We start from the raw sequence: 24,946 nt of genomic DNA, 5'->3' as shown, positions 1-24,946 counted from the left end.
TTTGTTCTTTCTTCCTCTTTTCCTTTCTCTTTTTCTTTTTTTTCTCTTTCCCTCCTCCCTCCCTTCCCCCTCTCTCTCTCTCTCTTTCTCTCTTTCTTTCTCTCTCTCTCTCTTTCTTTTTCTTCCCTCTCTCCCTTCCTTCCTTCCTCCCTCCCTCCCTCTTTTAGATTCTCTCCCCCCTTGCTTCCTTCCTACACGATTCTTAATACAGGAATATTTGTGAGTTGCTTCATATGCAGGTAAACTGCATCCTCCAATGACAAACTTTACTTGGTTTAAAATTAAATACAAAGGGATTTTGGGGGATGTCGGGGGAATCATCCTTGAACACTAGATCAATTTCTTTTTATAGAAAAACTTGCCTGTGAATGGTGCCATCGCGTCACAAAGAAACAGCCAGGAAGTAATTGGAAACAGCATAAAATTAACATCCGACAAACTTTTCAACTTCTATTACTGTAGGGTTATATCAAGTTTCTAAGCATATTTTACTTAATCCTTCCAAAATAACACTAACATAATCCAATTTTACAGATGAAGAGGACAGATTAAGCAATTTTCCCACAGCCGATCATGGGAACCATCCGTAGAAGATCTGAACCTAAGTCTCTATAATGCCCAGTTCACCATCTGAGCCACTTCACTAAGCTGCCCTCAAGGCATATGGGGTGACAGAGGTTTCAACTTTTATGAAAGGAAACTTTTCTTGTTCTTTTTTCCCCTTTCCCATGAAAACAAACGCTATTCTTGTAAGCCTATATATAGTCAAGACTCCTACAAATATTTTTCTTATCCTTTAAGCTCATTTTGGAATTTAAAGTAACTGAGAACTCAGAAGCATCTCACACAATTTTAAGGCACTATGCACCAATGATTAAATTTAAGTCTACACAGAGATTTGCTTGTAATTCTTTACTGTTTATGGAGGCTACCCAATGTGAATGTCTAATTAGTTCGGAAAGGGGTAGTTTTGTCAATTGCTAGGATCCCACTGCCACGTAGGAATCCAAGAGTCACAGGAATGTTTCCTCAGTAACTCTTGGTGTAGGTCTGTTTTCTCATCTCATTGAATCAACATTTGTCGCTTTATTGTTTTAGTTTTATTTCTATGTTTAGGAAAAAGGCATTCATTCAAATTCATGGCAATCCTCCTAGATCAGGTTCTGGGATTACAGGTGCACACATCGCTGTGCCCAGCTCCATTGATAATTTTTATAAGAACTGCATTATCTGAGTTTTAAGCCACATCTTCCATCCTAGGCTGGTACCCACCACCAAAACTGATCTTTAAAGATTCAGGGATTCTTCTAAAGGATATTACTTCAAAGGACAAGAAAGCAAGAAACACACATTGACTAAGACCAAAGGGGCAAAGTGGAACAGGGAGAGTTTAAGGAGATGTAGGTGTGAAGTCAAAAGGGCATTATTGAGTAACTGCTGCTATTCTTTTAGGGTCAGGGAAAAAAGAAGGAGGATACAGACAGTCTATGGCATATCATTTACACTTGAATATTTGAGGAGAATAAATGTACCGAAAGGAATATACACACACACACACACACACACACCTCTAGGAAAAATTACAAAGCACTCACAGTGTGCTAAGCACTGGTTTAGAAAGTTTGCAAATATATCAAAATGATGCCATCTGGAGTTCACGTTTTCATAGTTTGGGGTTCTGTGTGTGTTTGTCTGAGTGTGTGCCTGTGTGCATGTGTGTGGTACGTGATATGCTGGAGATGTAACCTGGGATCTTTCACGTGTTAAGCATATATTGTACTATTAGAATGCACGCCAAGTACATTCTTTAACACTCTAGAAAATTAACTGGGAATTTGTACTCCTTTTAAATACACACATTTATAGTTACATCGTGGAGCTTGTATATTTCATAGCAGTAAGTGCAATGTACAAAAAGAATTAAAAAGAGGAAATGAGTGGGAGAATTGGTACAAGGAGTTAGTTTTGCTGTAGAGTCAACCTCAGCCAGGAAGCCTTATCTCAGTAAGGGTAATCTAGAAGCAAGTAATTGAAAGAAGCGACAGGAAATATAATTCAGCCTCGGAAAATAATGTGCTATTTTACATAAATAAAATACATAAGAAGTAAGTAGCAGATGACACAACATTAGTTTTAAATTCATTATCATCTACATATCCAGATGCCCTCAAACTTCAATTATACTTTAAGCCACTTTACTATCACGTAAGCCAAACCTTATATAACAGAGAGAATAAATTAAGCGTCAGACAATATTACCATATTTCCTGGTGGGTCTAGAAAATAATTCTTAAGCCTCAGTAATTGAAACTCTGCAGCCGACTGATTGGGACTACACAAATAACCCATTTACATCTGTTCGTTTTTCTTCAAGAGCAGAGTCTGCAAGGCACTTTTTTCTTGCTAGGCAAAAACCTCCTTAGGAGAAAACTGAAATGCATTTCCTTAAAACTCTGCCGTGCATCATCTGCACCCTCCGCGTGAACACAATTTTAGGAAGAACAAGAGGAAAGCTGTTGCCCATGTAGGCAGCGTCCAGGGCACTTTAAAGTGAACAAGACACAGTAGTCCAGCGTGTCACTGTAAACTGCTGTACGAACTCTGATACACTTCTAATACACCTCCTTGGTTTCACCTCCACAGCTGTGGAGGGAAATGACTTCAAAATTAAAGATCTTTCAACGATGTTTCAGAAAAAAAAAAAATGTCTCCATTCAATTTGCTTCACGGTGGAATCTAGGTTAATGTCTTTTTTTCTACACATTGAATATGAATGAGACTGTTTCTCTACAGGATAGCCAAGCCCACGTGGTGCTATTTTGCAGTAGCTGCATCTGAAATGGGATCCACATGACACGGATAGGCATGGGCAGGACCTAGCCTCTGTCTTTCTCTTTCCAGGCTCATAGATATTAAAAGGCTCCAGTGTCTACGCATGCTGGAGAAGGCAAGGCTGACAGGGCAGACACGGAAACTCTCATGTGCACTTGTCATAGATGTAAAACAAACGAGTGGAAAGTATGTTGTGTGATGCAGCGCCGTTTAAAAGTCTATGTGGAGCACCAAAGGCGTGTCAAAGACTTCACTAACAATGAAAATATAAACAATTTACATCTCCAACTGCCGTGGAGGTTTTAGTGTGCATGTGAGCTCTTTGGTCATTGTGCCCATATAGCTCAGAAGATTAAATCATTCTCGGAGATGCCTTGTGGCTTTCTTGGTGCAAAATGGTCTTCTTTGAACACTTTATGTAGAAGAATCAAGACCCAGGTATTGACATTCCACACTGTGGGTATTTTTTCCTTCTTCTGATTCTGAAACATCGAATTATACAACTTGTATTGAGATGCTGAAATATTAATTTTATCTATGGTTCCGTTAATGCCAGAGATGGCCAAGTATAGCCCCCTCCACATGTGGTTCCTGAGATTCAAGAAGCAACTCCCTTCAGGCAACCCAGTGGCAGCTAAATGATGCTGTTGCTTGAGGGCCAAAGAGAAAACCCCTATGTGCCCCGAGGACCACTTCTATGGCATCTGCATACACATTTGGCAATGCTACAGATGATTCTGGTTGTAGCAATTCTACTAGTGTACTTGTTTTTCATGTTCTTTTTCTCCATCCACACCAGTGACTTCTGAAAATATGGATTGCTGTATGATAATATGAGTCTTTCTGATCTGATAAAGTGGGCAGACATTGAAGCTCTAAAGCAGGTTATGGGGGGGAAACTGACTGATGAAAGAATTGGAGAAATTTGGAAAAAATGCAGAAATTGTTTTTTCCTGACTATAAAACTTGGCAAAAGAATTATACTGAAACAGAAAAGAACTTGGCTATGATAAAAAAAAAGTTTCTGAGGAACCTAAGACTTTTGGGGTTGACTGACTATGGCCTTATAAACCAAAATTGGAATTGTGAGGAACAACAACGGGAAGGATACGACAATGGAGTAAAACCCACTGAACTATGCTTCTGTAAACTGCAAGTAGGTAGCCTCCAAGGTAAAAGTCTCAGAAGTTGTTTTATGATTAACTCAGCTAAGAATTATGAATATAGTGGCTGGCATGGGGCTTGGGAACTGGGAAATGTCATAATAAATGATGATGTTTGGATTTCAAAGAATCTTTATACTTCTTGTGAAGTGCTTGGCTCAGCTAATAATTAACCTGTGGCAAGAAAAATGAATCAATTTCCTTGTGTAAAATTTACAATAAAGGACTGAGGTTTGAAGCTCAGGGCAGAAGAAGAAAGAAGAACAAGTAGGAGAAAAAAAAGAATAAGGAGGAGGAGGAGGAAGAAGAAGGAAAAGGAGAAGAACTTGCTCTGTAGCTGATAGCCTATCAGCTTGCATCAGAAGCCTGGGTTCGTGTATTCATTTCACCTTCTAGACTTCCCAGATTCGAGACCCACTTCTCTGCTGAGGCTGGTGTCCAGTGCATTAACAGTCCTTTTATTTAGCCTTTTGTATGCTATACAAATATATTTCACTGAAAGTCAGTATTCATTCACACATGTATATAATTATGACACAAAAATCTATACCCTCTACCTCCAAATGTCCTTATAAAAGATGTAAAATGAATTCGGAATGCTTACAAGATAGTAAGAAAACACCTAAAATTACTCAATCAAAACTCATTTTTCCCTTCTACTACTGTTTCCTTTGTCTTTCTACCACGATTCCCATCTTCGTTCCCTCTTTTCCTTCTAAGCTGAATTAAGACATTGTCTGCCATGTTGCAACAAGTGACCTTTCTCTAGGTATAGTTCGTGCATTCTTAGAATCCCAGCACTCAGGTGGTGGCAGAGAGGATCAGGAGTTCAAAGCCAACATGCAATTACAGGCATATGCTACCATTCCCAGCTTAGAACTTTATATATAGCTTTTGTGTGTGTGTGTGTGTGTGTGTGTGTGTACAAATGTTCTCTGCGTGGGTCCATGTACCTATCTATGCATGTAGGTTGATGTCAGAAATCATCTTCAGTTGCTCTCCCACCTCTTCTGTAAGGCGGGGTTTCCATCCATCAAGAATTCACGAATATAGCAAGTTCCCCTAGCTTAATTGCTTGGGGGACCCCACACCTCAGCCTTCCATGATCAGAATTATCAAAGCGCTGCCACATCTGCCCTGCATCTACGAGGGTTCTTTGAACTGAACTCTGATTGACATAATTGTTTGGCAAGGAAACCATCTCCCTAGCACCAACATATAATTTTAAATCCAGACTTCAAGCTACTTGAAGACAGAAATTATACTTTGCCTGTGAGCTAATTCTTACTTCCTAACCCAATGGCTGTTATTCTGCAAACACTTGGTATTTGCTGGGTGGGTCTGCAGATAGGATCATACCATTGAGTAAAAGGCAGGACTTGACAGTCAGCCTCTCTTTCTCAAAACCATGTGAAAACCATTGATGTTTGTAATAGGTGTTACAAGAATTGGGAATTTTAAGTATTAGGAAAAGAGCTCTCACTTTAACAGATAAACCATAAAATCCACCCAGGATGAAGCCCAGGACAGGTGTGCAACGAACTGCAGAAAAAGATGACTCTGAAATGCACAGGCGTGAGCTGCAACTCCGCTGACCACTGTAAAGGCCAAACAGAGTGGAAGTGCTAACATGTACATGGGAGAGAAGGTAGAATATAACGGCAGATTTATGGGGGAAAATAACCAAAGTGTTACCACAGTTCTTCCTGGAAAGGGTTTTACAGGGCCGGTCCTCCTGAAGCTAAGACTTTATCATCCAGGACTCCTCAGATTGATGATATCATAAGTTAAACTTTAGTTTTCAGTATGCTAATGTAAGAAATACATTATCAAAATAAACGAATAATTCCTATGCAAATTGTTTACCTGTTGACCCTCTCCACTGCCTGTGACTGTACAAGGAGGAAAAAACCCATGAAAACACAGGTACACAAGGACTTACTTCATCTATAGTTTATTTTTTATCGATTTATTTATTGCTTGTACATAAGTCTATGATGCTTAAAGCAGCGTCATATCCATGACACATCCATGTTCCTCTCTCAGACCCCCACAGAAACTACCAGAAGACCTCTGAACTCTCCAAAGTGTGCATCCATGTTATACACAATTTATGATTTCAACCCATGATCATCTGATGTATAAAGCCATGAAAACTAAAATAAAAATGTTTTCATAATGCATTTTTTTAATTAACCTGAATGCTTTTTAGGGCCATCTTTTCCACTTAATCAACTCTGACTTCTTTGCCATTGGACAAACATCTGGGTCATTATGTATTAATTCTCTTGTCTGAATCCATAGCTGTCATTTTGACAAGATAGACTTATCTAAATATTTGAAGACTGTACATCTTAACCGCAATTCAATAATGGATGACTGAGTGGTAAAATGGACTCGAGAGCACTTTGGGGTGATGCATAGTCAGCCTGCCCTACTTTCAAAAGTCACTTATTTAAATGTCTAAACTATGCCAAATCAATGTAAGATATAGGTTTTTATTAGATCTATTTTCTGTGAGGACAGTTAGAATTACAATAACTGTACAAATTAGAACAAAAAAATGTCTAAGTGATAAAACTACGCAATATATCTAACTACATGCTTATATGCCTACTGAAATATTAGGTCTACGCTGGAGGAAGAGAAAAAGACACAATAGGTTCTTTGCTGTGTTACTGAATAGGGTCTATGACTATTTCAATAATTTTACAGGATTACATGTGTGTATTAACTGTGTGAGGAAATTATCAAGTAAAACAAAATGGAAGATATATGTTGGAGCTGGAAAAAAGCAAGTCTCTGTAATTGCCATCTTATTCTGGGGAAATAGCAAGGGCCAGCTGAGTTGCTCATCCACAGCCTTTGCTAATTGTATCACAGTGAATTAACAAAAGAATCCCTCTCCCTTTCCCTTTATGTAAACACACGAAGCAATTCTGGGAATCGCTGTCTGTAATCAGGAATTTTCCACCATTGGATGCCAGTCTCCTGCTCAGGCACTCACTGGCCATCTCCCTCCATTACTGTGCTCTTCTTCTCCAATGACACTCGGCAGGAAATCCTGTTTCGACCTATGGACATTTGGTCACGATTTTTCTTCTTATATCCATCAACTGTCACTTTTTGGGGCACAAGATTAATTTCTGTACATAGGCCAAGGTGTCACACCAACTGGAATCTACAATCTCTTCTTTTCTGAACTCACAAAGGTTCTCTAAACATAGCCCTGAATATACAGACTTCTGATATGCTTGTTATTATTGGATCTATAACAATAACTTGATACTCCAATGTAGTGGTTTGAAGACTTTAGTACCCACTTTGTGGCACTGTTTGGGAAGGCTGTGGAACCAGTGGGAGGTGGAACCTCATTGGAGGAAATATGTCACTGAAAGAGGGCTTTAACTGTTTATGGTCGCACATCACTTCCTCGGCTCTCAGTTCTAGCCACCATGCCTGCCACTTGGTGCCTTGAATCCATGCAATGATGGGTTTTTATCTGTCTGGAGCCTTAGGCCAAAATGGACTCTTCATTCTGTGTGTTGCCTTCGTCATGGTATTTTATCCCAGCAGCAAAAAAGTAGTGAAGGCCACATCCCTTTTCCTTCATTGATGCTCCCACTAAAATGACTTCCTCTGAAGGCAGTTTTTGGACATCATGAGAAACATATACCACTGAAGTCCATATAAATATTTTATTTTCTAAAACAACCTATTGCCTGTTGACCACTTCTATTCAGATTAAAAATCATTGCTCTAATGGAATTAAGTCTTTTAATAGTGAGATGTGTGGCAAAACTTTTGCACACAAATCTAAAATTCTGCTAAGTTCTAACATGTATTACCACATATGTGGACATATGTGGAATCGAGGTCATTACAGAAGTAACTGGCCAATAAGGAAAGCTCTTGCTTGAGTATGATGGGCATCTGTAGAGGGGAAAGGTCATGTGAGAACATAGTTGTGCACCAAAGATTCCCAGCAAACCACAGAAAGGGGCAAGAAACCTGTCTACTCTAGCTCCTCGCTGTAGCTGAATATGAATTTATGAGACAATACACCTCTATGTTTTTAGTTCATCCAGTTTAAGTACTTTGCTCATGATAGTCATAAGTAACAAAAGAGTATCTGAATCAACACTAATATACATATACAAGGAAATGAATATAGCTCCTCAGTAGACATCTGATTCAAGAGGCTCTTTTCATTAGTTTGGTTATGTTTTCTAAACAGGGTCTCATGTAGCAGACTCATGTCAAACTTGCTGTGTTGTAGAAGAGGATACTAAACTTCTAGTCCTCCTGTTTCCACCTCCTGAGAGCTAGAATTACAGGAGTACATGATCACACTTAGCAAGAAGGTTGTATATAAGACAGAATTATCTAGTGATGATCAAAATGCATGTTTCAGAGAATGTGGTTATGAATACCTATTACTAGTCACAGAATTGTTCCTACTTTCCTAAAGATGCCATGTTTTATCTAAATAAACAGCAAATATAGGTAGAAGTCCTCTGGAAGGTTACAATAATGAAGCCACTGCCACAACACCAAGAAGCTGAATGTTAGAGGCAAGAGTACCGTGATTTTCATTAAATAAAGAATTGACAGGCATGCTTTATTTATGTTACAGTATTAATCTGTTCTTAATTTGCTTAGAAGCCTTACTTTCTGAGGTAGCAGCTGATCAAATGCTCTTCTTACATATCAAGAGATCACATTTTTTCTGCTGACTTTTTAAATTAAGACTGTAGTAATTGAATTGCAATATTAAACATCTTGCCATTAATCCCAGATTAAATCCTACCTGCCTGCAGTGTTTTAATCTTTAATATGCTGCTATATCCACTATATTAATTCCAAGACATGCATGTATTTGTATTCATAAGTATGACTTGTCTGTAGTGGTTTCTAATTTATTCTTTCTTGTTTGGCGCTTATTGTGATTTCAGGGAGGAGCTGGCACATAGTCCTTTCATATGTGCGTATTTAATTTTGTCAAGTTTTGCTTTTAGTATAACCTAGCTTCCTAGAAACAAGAATGGTAATTAATGGAGAAATTATGTCTCCTCTGAGGATGTGGAAGAAACCACTTGCAAAGCATCTTGATTTGGTTCTTTCTTCTAAAAAAAAAAATGTTTCTTGAACTTTCTCAAAGTGCTTAATTGACATTGCTATTTAATTTTTTTGGCCAAAACGGATCAGCTGTATTTTCCTGAGATAGTTAATATGTAGTTTACTATTTCCCAAGAGAGTATATGTGTTTACTATTGTGTTATTTTAAGCATTCAAATATCTGTTCATAATAATACCTTTCTGTTTCTCGGGGCTGCACGTGAGATTTCTCCATTCTGTCCAATGTTTCAGATCCTTCCATATTCGTGCCTAATGCTTCTCCAAATTCTAGTTCATTGATATTTTCTTTCTACTTCCCTTGAATCTAAAAGCTGCTTTCTTTTTTTTCCCTTTTTCATGCTTCACAGATTTGATACTTGGATTCTAACAACACAGAACAAGGGCAAAATCTCAATTACCTTCAAACATGATCTCTCCATTAGGAAAAATAATCAAAAATTGATTATACTGTCTTAAATTTATTATCTGCCTTCTGAAACTGAATGAATAATGAAAAAGTTCAATGTTCCACTGAATCACCTGTTTAAAAGAAGACAAATCTATACCAACAATGAAAGTAGATCAACTATTTTCAGAAAAAAACGCAATTATATTTCAGGAACAAGTGAGTTGTGCAGTTAAAAGGTTGAAAGTCAACTACGTGTTTATGAGATGTGATGTTGTGAATCACTGAATGATAGCCCAAGGGCTGTGTCTCTGAAAATATGCTACACTCCAAATGAAAAGCAAACATGCAAACACTGATCCGCTAAAACTAGCTTAAAATAATTTTGTGTGTGAAACACGCAACTTTAGTGACTTGCAAGTATGAATAAACAGTTGACTATATGCTCTGCTACGTGCTATTGGTGTCTGTTAAGAATAAGATGCAGCTGCCTTAAACTTCACACTCTGTTGCTGTTGTCTATAATCATGGACAGACATCATATCAGATGCAATCATGAACAGATACGCAAATGCTTTCTGAAGCATTTTTTAAAAAACAAATCTTGGGACAAATACGCAATCCCACGACCAACTCAATCACACTGTTTTGACAAAAGGTCAAGGAAGTCAGTAACTGTGATAAAAGCCATATACTAATAGATTTAATTACAAATATTTTATTTCTATCTGTAAAGGTTATTTGAATTATTTCTTTTTGGAACTTGAAATATGCATATTGAAGGGTTTTTGTGGGAGCCATTGTCACTTTTATACCTGTCAATTAAACATGAAAATGGAGCAACGGTACAGATATATAGGAGTGGATGTTCAAAGGGCAGTTCATTACGTGTGCGAACTTAGCTGCCTGTAAGTCTCATCCATTCAGAGGCCGCCTGGGATGCCATATAAAAGAACTAAAGAAAGTTGTACACCTACTGTACTGAAAACATCATTTCATAAGCAGAACATAATCTTGTGTGTAGCTCTCTGATGTGATTTGATAACATTACTCAGTCACCTCCCCGAAAGTTTTTTCTAAAGCTTTTGCAATCTCTTAAGGTGATGTTCACTCAACTTCAGACATAACTTCATATTATGCAAGCCTTTATTACTTAATATTTTACAAATCACCCTTTCCTGCTCTATTATAACACAAATCAAGATTCAGGTGTACTATTTAAAATCATTGGTTAGTGTTTTTAAGTATAAGTATAAGAATACGGGACTTGAAGACAATATTAATTCTGATCACCTCGAATCATATTTTATCTGGCCTAGGATATCACCTCAGCAATTGCTATCTAACTGTTAATGTAGTTATGAATGCCTGCATAGTATAGTACTAAATAAAAATTTCAAGTACCATGAAACATTTCTGATACTTTAGGGTGGGCACCTAGGATTCCCAAAAGCCTCTAAAGTTAATGAAGAAGCACAGGTGTTTCTTTTCAATTTATAAATGTCCATCAGCTTCAATTGTTTGACACAAACCCTTGTTCTGTGGGGCTGGAACCTGGGATGTCATGCACAGTGGTCAAGTTGGTAGCACTGAGCATCACACCGCCTGGCTGAATAACTAAACATTTCTTAGAATACTCCTGCACCATGACCGGAAAAGCAGTTCTCCTAGTGTGCTCCTAGTGCCAAGAATGAGTGCGTACCTTTAGGTGAGCTTTTCTAAAAAGACTGAGAAAATCATGTTTTGTTTTCTGGGTTTTGTTGTTGGTTTTGTTTCATTTTCCTATTAAGAGCTGATTTAGAATAAGAAGTAATCCCGGACATGAGAAAAAATGATGCAATAGAAATAAGATTATGCAAACCCAAAAGAAAAGCTATTAATTTTCCTTTTGATAGTTTGTTTCTAGACGAGTCACAGGAAAAATGGCTTTTTACTAATAAAAAGAAATAGAAAAAGTTTCCTATTATTTGCTACTAAAATCATTTACCCTGTTTATTTATATCATAGGTTATGAAATTATTTCTGTGCACTTACTTACACTTGATTTAACTCACAGAACAAACTAACCATTTTGAAAAACAATAATTATTGAAATCCAGTCAACAATGTAAGTTATATATTCCATTATTTCCTGGACAGAGCTAACATGTTTTAGTGAAATCTATGCTTCTTCATTTATTCTGATAGTTACATGTCACTTTCAAAATATATTGCAACTTTGTGCATGTATCAATTATTTCAGCTATTTGAATTAGGAGGGAAATCAAGGATAATCAGTTCTTCAAGAAGGACACTTCAGTAAAGCTTTGGGAGGTCCACTCATGTACTTGCTCTGTTAAACAGGCGCCCGCAAGTCATTATAAGATGAATACATTAAAGTCACATAAGGTGGTATGCTAGCTAGTTTTATGATTACTTGACAAAGGTTAGAGACAACTAGAAGAGGGTATCCCAACTGTGGAACCTCCATAAGACTGAGCTGTAGCCAAGCTTATGCATTTTCTGAATTAATGATTGATGGGCAGAGCCTAGCCCATTGTAGACACAATCATCCTTGGACTGGTAGTCATGGTTCTATACCAAAGTAGGATGGACAAGCCATGAGAGGCAAGTCAGTAAGCAGAACTCCTCTATGACCTCAGGATCAGCTCCTGCCTCCAGATCCCTGAACTGCATTGAGTTTCTGTGCTGGCTTCCTTCAGTTATAGACTATGATGTGGAAATGTAAACCAACTTGCCTTTTGTGCATGGTGTTTCATTACAGCAATAGAAACTCTAACTGAGATGGGTAGGATTGCCAACTGGATTGTTTTTATGTTATCAGTAGAGCATAAGCTGGAATAAAACATATTGACTTTAAACTCCTGCACAACAGGTACCGCCAATGAGAATGTGAATTACTAACCAGTCGCCTTGGTGACTGAAGATGCAATATCATGGAGGAGTGCTTGCGTAGCGCATAGCAGATTATAGAATGATAATAATTAACCAAAGACTATAGATGTGGCTAACAGAGAAAATAAGCTCAATGCAGAAGTAGTAATTGGCCAGATTACTTAATCCCCTATATATACAAGAAAAACACTCTATCCCATATTGTAAGACAAATTGTCCTTTGAAAAGTATATCTATATCCATCAATCTATATGAATGTATACATACATAGAGACAATATGTACACAAATGTTAAAACTCATAAGGTTTTTTCATGAAATAAAATTATCACAACAGTAATAAAGTCACAAAATAATTTAAATGAAGAAGTCATGATATGCTATAAGAGGATCTAAATATATTCATTCAATAAGTCATTTAAAAAGATATGCATTCCAATTATGTCAAGGAAGAAGATGAAGATGCACCCAGGGATGCATGAACCATGAGCAAGAGAGGCAGGATTGTACAAAGGCTTTACTGTATTAGAAGAAATTCTAGGTAATAAGGGAAAAAAATCACACCTGATGCAAGTCCACACAAAACCCTCCTGTTAACACCCACGTATCAGGGGGCAACAGATTTGTATTCCATTGTTAAAGTCTAGGAGGGTGAGTCATTGTGAACACCAGAATACAACATTCTACAGAGCTTCTATGGTTTACTTTAAATGCTTACCTCCTTTTCTATTTATTTTTTATCTTTAATAACATGTCAAATCACTACTTTTAGACTAAACCATTAAAAAGATTTAGATAACACAAACATAGATGCATACAAAAATTCAAGCTTCCGAGTTTTGATACCTTATTACACAAGACTCAAAAAGCACAAAAAGTAGGTGACATATTTTGACTGAGAGTGGTAGCTTTCTGATAAGGAACTGGCCTGCTATGAATCCATAGCAACTCTGAAAAGGCTCCCACGGGTGCCGCACAGTCCTGCCCACTCTGCCTAGAATTCATCCACGAAAGCATATGGCCTCATGAATCAGTTAGAGAAAACTTTCCAGGGTGAATGCAGACAAAAAGACAGATGAGACCTGGGAGAAGGGCAAGCCATGAGACTGATAGTCTTTCCTAGCAGGACTGAGAAAATCAGGGATATCAGCTACAGGAGTCAATAAACTAGACACCTTTGTCTTTAAGCTAGATTTCCATGACATATAAAAATGTCCCAGATGTAAACGACAAAGGAAAGGATTCAGGTTTAGTTTTCATTTGCCAACTCAAACCTTCCATTCAAAGGGAAAAGTTGATTTAGTCCTTGAGGTTTTATTCAAAGTTAATACTGACAAATATTTCAAATTGCACAAACGTTCCTATACTCATTTGAAAACGTGGACAAGATGATAAAGAAGAAACTCTAGCTAGCATCTAGAATGTTACTGCTATTTCCCTGGTTGAACATATGTTGTATATATACTTTGACATAATCAAAGATTCAATGAAGGAAAAAATGTATCCTTTAATATTCAATGTGTCATGTCACACTAAAGACTTATTTTTGAAATTCTGTATTTATTCATCTCAGTTTCAGTAGAACATATATTTTTAAGTGGAAAACATCGATACCGACTTTTTGTTATACGGCATAGTATTTCAAAAAGATTTAACTATATATTACTATACATGAATACAGATGACGTGACCTCAAACAGGGAAATCATAAATGCCATTCGCCTACTGATCTCAGATGCATAATGGGGGAAAAAGTCATGTTAGAAAAAACAGAGATCAACATCTCCATCCCCATCAGTTAACTCACTAGTCCCTCTCACAGCAGGTTTCCAGGAGGAACCGAATCAGAGAAAGCCAGCCATACTCACAAATTATACAGCATGTCGGCCATGTTGCTGCGGTAGTATAAAGCATTTCTGTAGGCGCTTTCAGCTTCAGAAATTTTACTCTGACTCTTCAGAACATTTCCAAGGTTACCCCATGCTGGCAAAGAGAAAAAGAAGTATTTAGGCTGAGTGTCAATCCCATGATATGTGACATAATATCCGTCCGTCAGAAAGTACCACAGGGGGTGAAAAATCCTTCATAAAACATTTTACATGGAAAACTTATTTCCTTTATACTTTAACATTTCATCAAGGCAGGAGATTAAATATGTTCAAAGTCTAAAATAATTAAAGCTATCATTATAACTCAAGGCTGATGCACGCATACCGTTCATCACAATGCCAAGAACAATGTTATCTTAAGATCACCTACAAAGACTCCATGTTCTTTCAAGTTTCCGTGGTGGGTCTTTGTGGTCTGCAATTATTGTATACATATTGAACTGGAAGTAGTAAGAACTCACCCTAAAATAAACCAAGATTTCATTCAGCTATGAAAGAACTGATAAATGTCATAGAACACTCGAAGGTGAGATGCCCAAGAAAGGGAAACCAGAGAACAGAAGAAATGAGAAGAATATTATGCTTCTGACCATAGTTAAGTACACAAGATATGTTATAAATATAGAGTATTAACTCTAAAAGTAGATGCTTTGATAAGCAAGAAGATAGAGACAAGAAGGCTTATACAACTTAGATATATCTATTTGAGTTATTACTGACAAGGCCAGAAGAATCAAAGGTGTCTAAAGTATCAATTTTCATGCATTAAAAATATGGAGAATCTTTCCCTGTCCAATTTCCCTGCATTTCTCTAACTTTGCACCCCCCCCCCAGTTAACCTTGGTTGCTAAATATAATGTGTCCCGTGCCCTTTCATTATCTAGAGAGAAAACTGTTATATCACATTGCAAATGCTTCCACGGCCAAAAGAAGACACTGAGCTCATAATTATCTCCCAACAAATAGTAGCACATGTTTCATGTTTGACATATGTCGTCTCATAAACGCTTGCCACATCCCTACATGTGAAACGGACACTGAGTCTGCCTGCGGACGCGGAAGCACTAAAGGATGTGCCGGGTTAATTGTGAAGCAGAAATTCCTATCCAAAGCTGATTAACCTGAGCCTGCCCTATCCTCTAATTAACATTCACTTACTAGGTTCACCTTTAGCGGCAAAGTAAGATTCACGCCCAATGAACTCCTCCAGGGCATCGTGCATTCAGAGAAAATGTTAGTGTTCAATTAAAAACATTAGAAATATTATCCGGTTAACTAATAATTTGAAAACAGGAACGAAGAAAAACAGTAAGTCATATTCAAATTTAATAGACAAAAACACTAGTTTTTTCTTACCTAGTGCCCTTCATCTCAAATTAATATAGTCTGGCCCTGCAGAAATTTCTAATACTCAGTCTTGTTTTCAAGCTACTTCATCCCTCTCAAAGTTCTGTATAATAACAGATTATTAAAATAGATTACACTGAATTTACTCTTGAAAACACATGCAAATATTAATGTATACAATGAAAAAGCAATTAGCCCACATCCCCAAATGAATATGCTAGAGAAAAATAGCAGCCAGGACTTACTAAATATAAATATTTTAAGATATACTTCCATAGAAATAAATGGAATTCTCATTAAGTGCTTATGTCTTAATTAAACAATAGCGAACAAGTGTCCCTCTGGTCAACAGCAGGCATAATTAGCAATAAATCCAGAATAAATGTCTACAAATTTTGTTGTATGCTCACTTACTCAATCACAAATGTAACCAGATACTTGTTAATTCTCAACAGCATTAAGAGAACCGGGCCCAAAGCATGGAAAACAATTCTTCAAGGTAACAGTTCCTCTAGATGGTCAGACTGATTGCACTGAGGAACACCCAGATGTTACTAAAGAGCACTTCTGAGTATGTCTGTAAAAGTATCCAGAGGTAATGAGATGAGGGCTGTGTCCTAACCAAAGACTTAAAATGAGATTAGATTGTGGGAAGAAGGTCAGAGTGTGGGAGGAGGCAACTTGTTGAAAACACAAGTTGTTAAGATTCATTGAATAGTGAGACTCTGGTCCCTTCCACGGTCTCTTAGCTTCCTGTCCAACATAAAGTGGGCTCCTTAGTTCTGTCACATGCTCCACTTAGGATTTTATGTCCTGCTTCAGGCTTGCAGCAATGGAAGCAGTTCACCATGGGCTAAAACCTCTAATACTAGAAGGCGACCATTTATCCTCTAGAATTATGCCAATGTTTGTCATAGCAATGGGAGCAATGTCACACCACAGCAGTAGAATGTGTAAGGAAAGTAGGGTTTAAAAGTTCCATTGCAGGGTCAGCAAGATGGCTCAGTGGATAAAGGCGCTTGCTCCCAAGTCTGATATGAGTTTGATCCCCAGAACCTATGCAGTAGGAAAGGAGAATGCATTCTTGTATGTTGTCCTCTGACAATTGTGCATGCATTGGCGGCATTTCTATGACCCTACAGAAATCACGAGCACACATAAATGTAGAAATACAAGCAAATAAATATAATGCATTATATTTAACACAGCGATAAGCACCACAAATAATAAAAGAATAAACAATGCATAGCAGTCTAAAGTAAAGGTAGGGAAATGAGAGCATGCTAAGAACTAAAGTATTAGGAGTCCCTTCCTGGAAAGGTTGGAGATTCCAATATGAAAAACAGAGCAACAAATAAACTTGATAGTCTCCAGCTACATATTGTCCAGTCAGGTGGATGGATACAGAGAAGACAAGATGAAGTCAAGAGATGAACAGGATTCGACACATTGGTTCATCAAACCATGGCAAGCACTCTGGAGTACGTTTTATTCAAATTGTCAGGGTAGGATTTCAGGGAAGGAGTTGGGTGACAGTTTAGATTTTGAGAAGAGCACTATCCATGTCTGCAGGGCAGGCGTTCCCTGAAGCAGAACAGGAGCAAGAGAGGGGACTACAGATGTGAGTCTTTTGCGAGCATCCTTGCCCAGGATGCAGGAAGCACCAGGTTAGATCCCTAGCACTACATAAATCAGGCATAGTAGTATATCCCTGTAGCCCTAGCAGGGAAGAGATGGGGGCAGGCGAAGCAGAAGTTCAAGGTTGTCATCAGCTACAAAGGGGGTTCAAGACCCCCTTAAGAGACCCCCATCTCAAACAAAAGGGAAAAACTAAGAAAAAGACAACTCAGAAAGTCACTGCAGAAGTCCAATGACAAAAGGAAGATGGTTCCCAGGAAGATGAGAACAGAAGAGAGGGTGGGTTATTCAAAGGAAGGAAGCAGTCTGGAAGTTAAAGATGAACACAAAGTTAGCTGAGGCAATGCTGGGCTGTGCAGAGAGTGCCTGCTTTGGCTAAGTGGAAATCTCACAATCTACATGACAAAGCCAAACCCTACAGTATCTGGAAAAATAAATCTACCCAATGAGTCACATAGTTTAGAAATATTTTAACCATGTTATGTGCTAAAGAGAGAAGGGATGCAAGGAAGTTAAGAAAAAACACAGGGTACCCAGAACTCCTTGGACCTTCAGGAGCAGCCCAGTGGGTCCTACTTGACATAGCCTCACATACTCCCAGCCTCAGACAGATTCTCAGAGACTGGGATGAATCAAACAAAGCAAGACCACTTCAGAGAATGTCCAAATAAAAAGGGCCAGAGACCACTGTACAGTCCACAAAATACCAAACAACTCCCTTTCTTGCTAAATGAAAAACTAAAATGATCCCCTCATCCAATCTCAGGTGCAAACATCCTTCCTTAGAGCCCCTTCCAGTCCAGCCATCTGAAGCAAAGCATCTTCTCACAGCACAGAGCCTGAGACATCCAGGCTCAGGACCACATCATGTTCTATAAACTGCAAGAACTAACAGGACCAGCTTCCTTTACTCCAGTTGTCTCTGGCTGACCTAACTACACAGGGGCTGTCATCTCCTTCAATGACAAGTGTAATCCCTTCTCAAATTCCTGTCTCCCTTAGATCACTGCTCTGCAATGTAGGTCAAAACAGATGTGTAAAGGTGTAAAGAGGTACCAAAAGAAAGCATAAAATTATCGCAGACATTTTTGGTGTGAAAATTGCTGTCATCATTCCCATCCATTTAAAGAGAAATGTGATTGACATTTTTGTCATGGGTATTACCAACAGATGATAGTAAAAAAAAAAAAGATTAAAATGTTCATTTATGAAAATATAAAGCTGCCCAGAGAACATGACCTAAAAAAAAAAAAAAAAAAAACAATAGTCAACTAGGTAGTGATAATTTTCGTGATAAATGTTCATTTTTTAGGTTTCAATGATAAATAAAAAGAAAAATCATACTTAAATTGAACAACCATTTAAATTTCAGCTGAAGTATACAAAAGTGTATTACAGTTTAAAGAAAAATGCTTAAGATGAATATTTAAAAATTAATTTTCAAATGCTTACGATTTCACCTCACTGTTAGAAAGGTAGAGAATGAATCAATGTAGCTTATTCTGTTTTTTTAAATAGTTGAAAAATTGTACCATATTAAACAAGTCATATTTATTAATAAAACTGACAATTCTATATAGATTAAGAATTCTATGTAACTCTAATCAATATTGTAATGGCATTTACCAAGTAACTCTTAAAATTTATCTTAATGATAATATTTGAAAAAAATTGAAACTCTATTGTACTATCATATTTGCCAAATATAAAAGTAAATGCCAAAAGTTTCCAAAGTTACATTTGCAAAGGATGGGGGATGAGAACGTGAGAGAACAGGACGGTCAAGCGGGGAGGGGGTTGGAGTGGGAGAGCAATGAGAGAGAGTTCTTGATGGAGAGAGCCACTGGGGGGTTAGGGAGAAACCTGGTGCTAGGGAAATTCCCAAGGATTCTCAAGGATGACCACTGCTAAGACTCCCAGCAATAGTAGAGAGGGAATCTGAACTGGCCTTCCCTTGTAATCAGATGGTGAATACCCCAACTATCATCACAGAGCCTTCATCCAGTAACTGATGGAATCAATGCTGAGATCTACAACCAAGCACCAGGCTGAGTCCCAGGAATTCAAATGAAGAGAAGGAGGGAAAAGATGAGCAAGCTCGTGGAAACACATGAGTTCTAGACCGACAGCTATGGAGCCTCCATAGGACCAAACAAGACCCCCCATATATAAAAGACAGTGGTGAAGCTTGGACTATCTAAGGGGCCCCTGTCAGTAGGACCAGGAACTATCCCCAGTGCATGAGCTAGCTTTTTGGAGCCCATCCCTATGGTGAGATGCCATGCTCAGTCTTAATGCAGGGAGTGGGGCTTGGTCCTGCCGCAACCCCAACTTAATGTGCCAGACTTTGTTGACTCACCATGGGAGAGCTTAACATGTTGGGAGGAGTAGGTGGGGGATGGGCTGGAGGAGAACAAGGGACAAAGTAGGAGGAGGAGCAGGGGCTGGAGGGGAAACTGTAGTTGGAATGTCCAATAAAGAAAAAAATTAAATTAAACAAAAGTTTTAAAAATACTTTTAACAGGTAATGCCTGAGTCGAGGTCACATCTTAAACTCTATTACTTCTTCTAAACTGTCATGTAATTTTTAAAATTCTTTCCCAACCAAGTTCTCAAATACTTATCCAATCCTATTACACAAAAACATCATTGTAAAAATTTATATTAAATTTCTTTATGGTTTGTGGACGGTGGCGTCCACCTCAAGGCTCTACGTTGGCACACTATGATAACAAAAGTAGAACAAAAAGATGCTGGGTGTGGTCATGCACGCCTTTAATCCTGGCCCTTCTGAGGCAGATACAGGTAGATCTTTGCCAGTTCCAGGCCGGCTTGTTCTACAGAGTGAGTTCTAGGACAGTCAGGGTTACATAGGGTTCCTGTCTCAGAACAAACAAACAAAAAGAAGCAAAGGCAAAGCTGAAAGGAAGTATGAAAAACTGTAAGAGAAAACTACAGGTGTTGACATTTATGGATTGGTATGAACTTGACAGTGTTCTAATCTTTAAAACCCCTGAAAACATCTGTGATACAGAAACAGTAGCCAGTTTATTGAGGAGAAAACTGCTTTAATTTCAAACTTATCATCTGAAATTTTAGAGTTAAGATAATTTTCCCTTACTGTGAGCATAATTCTTTTACGTATATAATTTTGGAACTAAAAGATAACATGAATACAAAATAAAATTATTCCAATGAATCATCCTGTCAGAGACACTAGAAGCAACAAGAACTCAGGCATAACAAAAGTAAGCTACCTAGTACCCCTATTTATAATATATTCAATAATGCATCTTCCAGATCAAAGCAAACTTAACAGTAAATTCAATTATTTTTCTTTCATTTCTTCAGAAATACAACCTTAAATTTCACATTTTTCTGGATATATCCTGAAATGTGAACATTCTCAGAATATGTCAGCAAAGACTTGTGATTAAAGACCCCACAGCACAGGCTAGTGTCTTCTCCCATTGACAATGTAAATAGATCTTGCAGTTCAGGGAATTAAATAAATACTGTCTAATTATTTTGTGGCATAATACAAAGGACTAAGCCACCTTGAATATATTACAACAAGGCTACTAGATACTTCTACATAAAGCTGGAAACACTTGAGAGAAAAAAAACGAGATCTGTGAAGTGACTTTCAAAATGAGTAAGAATGTTAAAAACTCAGGAAATGAAGCAGAACTCTCTCTTTTTTATTTATTTTATTTATTTATTTATTAAAGATTTCTGCCTCTTCCCCGCCACCGCTTCCCATTTCCCTCCCCCTCCCCTGATCAAGTCCCCCTCCCTCATCAGCTCAAAGAGCAATCAGGGTTCCCTGACCTGTGGGAAGTCCAAGGACCACCCACCTCCATCCAGGTCTAGTAAGGTGAGCATCCAAACTTACACCTCAAGGACCCTCACAGGAACCTCTGAGGCAAAAGGACTCCCCCACTCTCCTTCTCTGTCTCTTCTCCCCCTGCCCATTATCCCCTTGCCCCTTCTCTTTCCCTTCCATAACCCACTAAATAAACTCCATACTCAAACTCTCTCTGCATGGCATTTCTGTCTTTCTCTCACCGGTTGCAATCTCCCACTCACCAAGGGGATCCGCCAAGGCCTTGGGTAACCCACTGCTGCCCATCCTGGGGAACCAGGTCCCCCACCATCTGCTTATAATGATAACTCCACCCTCTTCTCCTCCTGTTGCCCTCCCCTCCTCTCTATGAGTCCTCCACCAACTCCTCCTCTGCTTCCTTTCAGAAAGGGACAGGCCTCCCATGGGCAGCAACACCTCTTGCTGCACTTGCTGCAGCAAGGCTGGGCGAGGCGTCCCAGCATGGGGCCCAGGTACTCTACAGAGTAAACTACAACTTTCATGACTCCAGTTTTCTGTCTCTGATGCTTCACGAAAACAACCCAAGTAGGTGAGCTTCTGATAAAAGTAGTCACTATGTGTCAACATTTGAATAAATTATATAATTTTCCTGCCCAAAATAATATCATAGTTATCTCAAAACTTACCACAGATTTTAGTTTGAATATTACTAAAAAGATGAATGAATCTCCTAGCATTAATATTTAGTCTTTCAATATTTAACCCTCAGGCTATTGATAACACAGTAATCGTGCCTCTTTGGGTTGCTGTAAGAGCATTTTTCATCACATTGGAGAAATGGACAGAATCAAATTTAGCAAGGGCTCTTGCTCCAATATAAAATTTATTTTTACTTTATGAATTCAAACTATAATTTTCGATACAACATAAAACACTAATATGTAAGAATCATCAAAAATTAAAATACTTCAGTTTCAGTATATTAAAGGACAAATCTCAAAGTTTGATTCCTCCAATTTTGAGTAAGCTATGTAGAATCAAAAGCCTATTTTCTTTTTCCAAAAAAGGACTGGAAATTGGAATTTTTCCAGTATCTCCATGCCAGGAAAAAAAAATGCAAAAGAAAACAAGGAATGAACTTGTGCGAATATATTGATTAAAAACTGTTTCTATGCAGATAAACATCATTATCAGTCAAAATTTTATATACATCTGATCTTGTCTTTAAAATAATGGCAACATATGTTGTCCTGAGGTGACACCAAAACGCTTTAGGAAACTCAAAGACACGTCTGCCCTGTCTGGTTCTGTAGAAGGCTTAGACTTCAGACTCGTTCTGCAGACAGTATCATCCAGACAGTAACTTAATAGAGATCAACATCAAACAAAAAGGTTAATTATGTTAAACTTTCTAATCTCAATTGCAATGGAACTGGAACTTCCCATGAGAAGGGAAACAGCAACAGAAGCGCGTGAACGTCATGACAGATGGAAATGTGAGTTGTGGTTTTGCTATCTTTCATTCCTGATATCAGCAAAGACAATGGAGGAGGTCAGTATTCCTAATCTGTTCCCTTATCATCTAATCATCCCTTCATATGATTCTGGGGACAAAAGAATTCCTTTCATCCTACAAGACTATTTTCCCTAAAGTAATTATGCCTTGGTTAACTGCAAATAACAGCATAATGTTGAGTGGCAGGTGAAACAGTTCTATTTCAAATATTAAATGAAAGGCATAGAGGTGATGTAAAAAGATTCATTGATACCAGGATATATAATCCATATGTTTGGATGCAATTATAAATTTTATTTCTAGTGGTTTTACTGTATAAAAAGCAGTTTTCCCCTTGTTACTCTATGGTTATGCAAATGGAACTTGTACTAAATATATACTTGTTTTAAACAGTAATAAAATGTACAGATAATTTCAGTCTTTCAAGATATAACAATGTGTTAGTCTTGACACCCGTGTTTGTACTGCAATACAGCAATATGCATGTAAGCCTTTTGATAGGCACACATACCATCCTGTGTTTTACTTTGAGTGCACCACCTAAAGATTTTATAATAACATCACTAAATTTTACCATAATTCAAACTTTAAACGTGAGCCATCCTTCCAGCCCTAGCCAAGATAACTGACCAGAACTGTTCGTGGTACTTGAAACTAGGTTTAACCTGCAATTGCTCTCATTCATTAATTTCTCATTTTCATGGAATTTTTCAACGGTTTCTCTTTCATTTTTTTCCTGCCTTCTTCCTAATAGTAATGTGGCCTATGAAAAGTTTCTCTCTCTCTCTCTCTCTGTCTCTCTCTCTCTCTTTGTTGTTGTCGTTTGTATGTTTGTTTTGGTTTTTCGAGACAGGGTTTCTCTGTGTAACAGTTCTAGATGTCCTAGAACTAGCTCTTGTAGACCAGTCTGGCCTCGAACTCACAGAGATCCACCTGTTTCTACCTCCTGAGTGCAGGAATTAAAAGTGTGCACCACCACCACCTGGCAAAAAGTTTCTCTTTAAGTAGCAATAGTACTTTAGGTAGAAAACAGTCAATATATTTATATTTTCCTAATATAATGACTGGTCACAGGGGAGGAATTTGGGAGAAACCAAGCATTAAATCTTTCCTCAAGAAGTTTAAGTAAACCCTTGTTGTCAATAGAAGTTAACAAAACACTTGGTGAGTATATCATAGAATGACGTACGGACTGAGCCTCTCTATATCACACTAAATTGGTTCAGTAAGAGCTTGGACAGCTGGATCAACTTCCCCCAAAGTGTCTCAGAATCACAATCCTGCAATGAAGACAGGGAGACTTCACACTCCTGTAATGTTGCTTTGAAATAATAGACTGTGAAGAGCAAAGGAATCTTTAAATACATCATTGTGAGTGACAATAAGAAAACTGCAGAACACGTGTGTTTGTATGAAATAAGTAATCAATATGCCTGTGTAATGGAGACATTAGCATTTTAATTACTGTATTAATGTAATCATGTAACTATTAACAACACCATTCAGTCTTAAAGTAAGAAAGAACATGGCTCAAATCATCAATGGAAATTATAAGAACTATTTGAAAAGAGAAGCAGTATTTGCAATATTAGAAATTACCAAAGCTTGTATACTTCAGACCATGTGTTCTGTGCTACTGATTCACTGAGCCACCAGAGAATGTAAAGAAGGAAAAAGAAAAACTTCTCCCTGGATGTCTGAGACTGTAAGTTGCCTTGCCATCCTAGGTGAGTTAAGAAGAAAAAGGAAATGGAAAACAGGAAATTGAAACAACAATGACCTACTATGTCAAAGTCCAACTTGGTTGATGGGTGAGCCTCGGAAGCAGCTCTTTCTTTCTACCCTAACATCTCGTCACTAAAGGGCATGCCTGTGACATCCGCAGAGAAGACACACAGTGTCCACGGTGACTATTATTATTACTAACATTGATTATGTGCCTTACAATAGCAGGAAGAATTATCAGAGCGGCACATTTCTGGGAAACGGAAACTGTGTAATTTTGCCATTTAAGAAGTGTCTGTTTATCTTCTGTGTGTGCAGGTGTACGTGGTCGTGCGCACACACATATGATTGTGTATGAACAGTTTGTTTTTCTTATTTAGTCAATCTGTACGTGGTTTCCTGATTGGAAATTTTTATTCTATAAGAAACTCTTCATAAATCTGTTTTTTTTTCAGTTTATAAGTATAGAGTACATATTGGCATGCTACATTCTCTTGGATAATGTCTTATTTTGAAAGTTAGAAAAAAATCTGTCAATGATTTATAAGTATAAAGATGAATTTCTTACCCAATGTCAATAATGTATAAACAT

At 37.8% G+C, this 24,946-nt stretch overlaps 1 protein-coding gene across 1 annotated transcript in view; it reads right to left on the bottom strand.

The window, feature by feature from the left end:
• The window catches only part of Tmtc2 (transmembrane O-mannosyltransferase targeting cadherins 2), a 381,444-nt gene that overhangs the window by 154,923 nt on the left and 201,575 nt on the right, over positions 1-24,946 (bottom strand). The window contains exon 4 of the mRNA XM_075954329.1: positions 14,282-14,396. Coding sequence (XP_075810444.1) covers positions 14,282-14,396 — 115 coding nt within the window. The remainder of the gene's footprint in view (positions 1-14,281; positions 14,397-24,946) is intronic.

Source organism: Microtus pennsylvanicus, chromosome 20 (genome assembly GCF_037038515.1).
Source record: "Microtus pennsylvanicus isolate mMicPen1 chromosome 20, mMicPen1.hap1, whole genome shotgun sequence".
NCBI lineage: Eukaryota > Metazoa > Chordata > Mammalia > Rodentia > Cricetidae > Microtus > Microtus pennsylvanicus.
The sequence above is the reverse complement of the archived record's forward strand: the minus strand, read 5'-3'. Positions and strand labels throughout refer to the sequence as shown.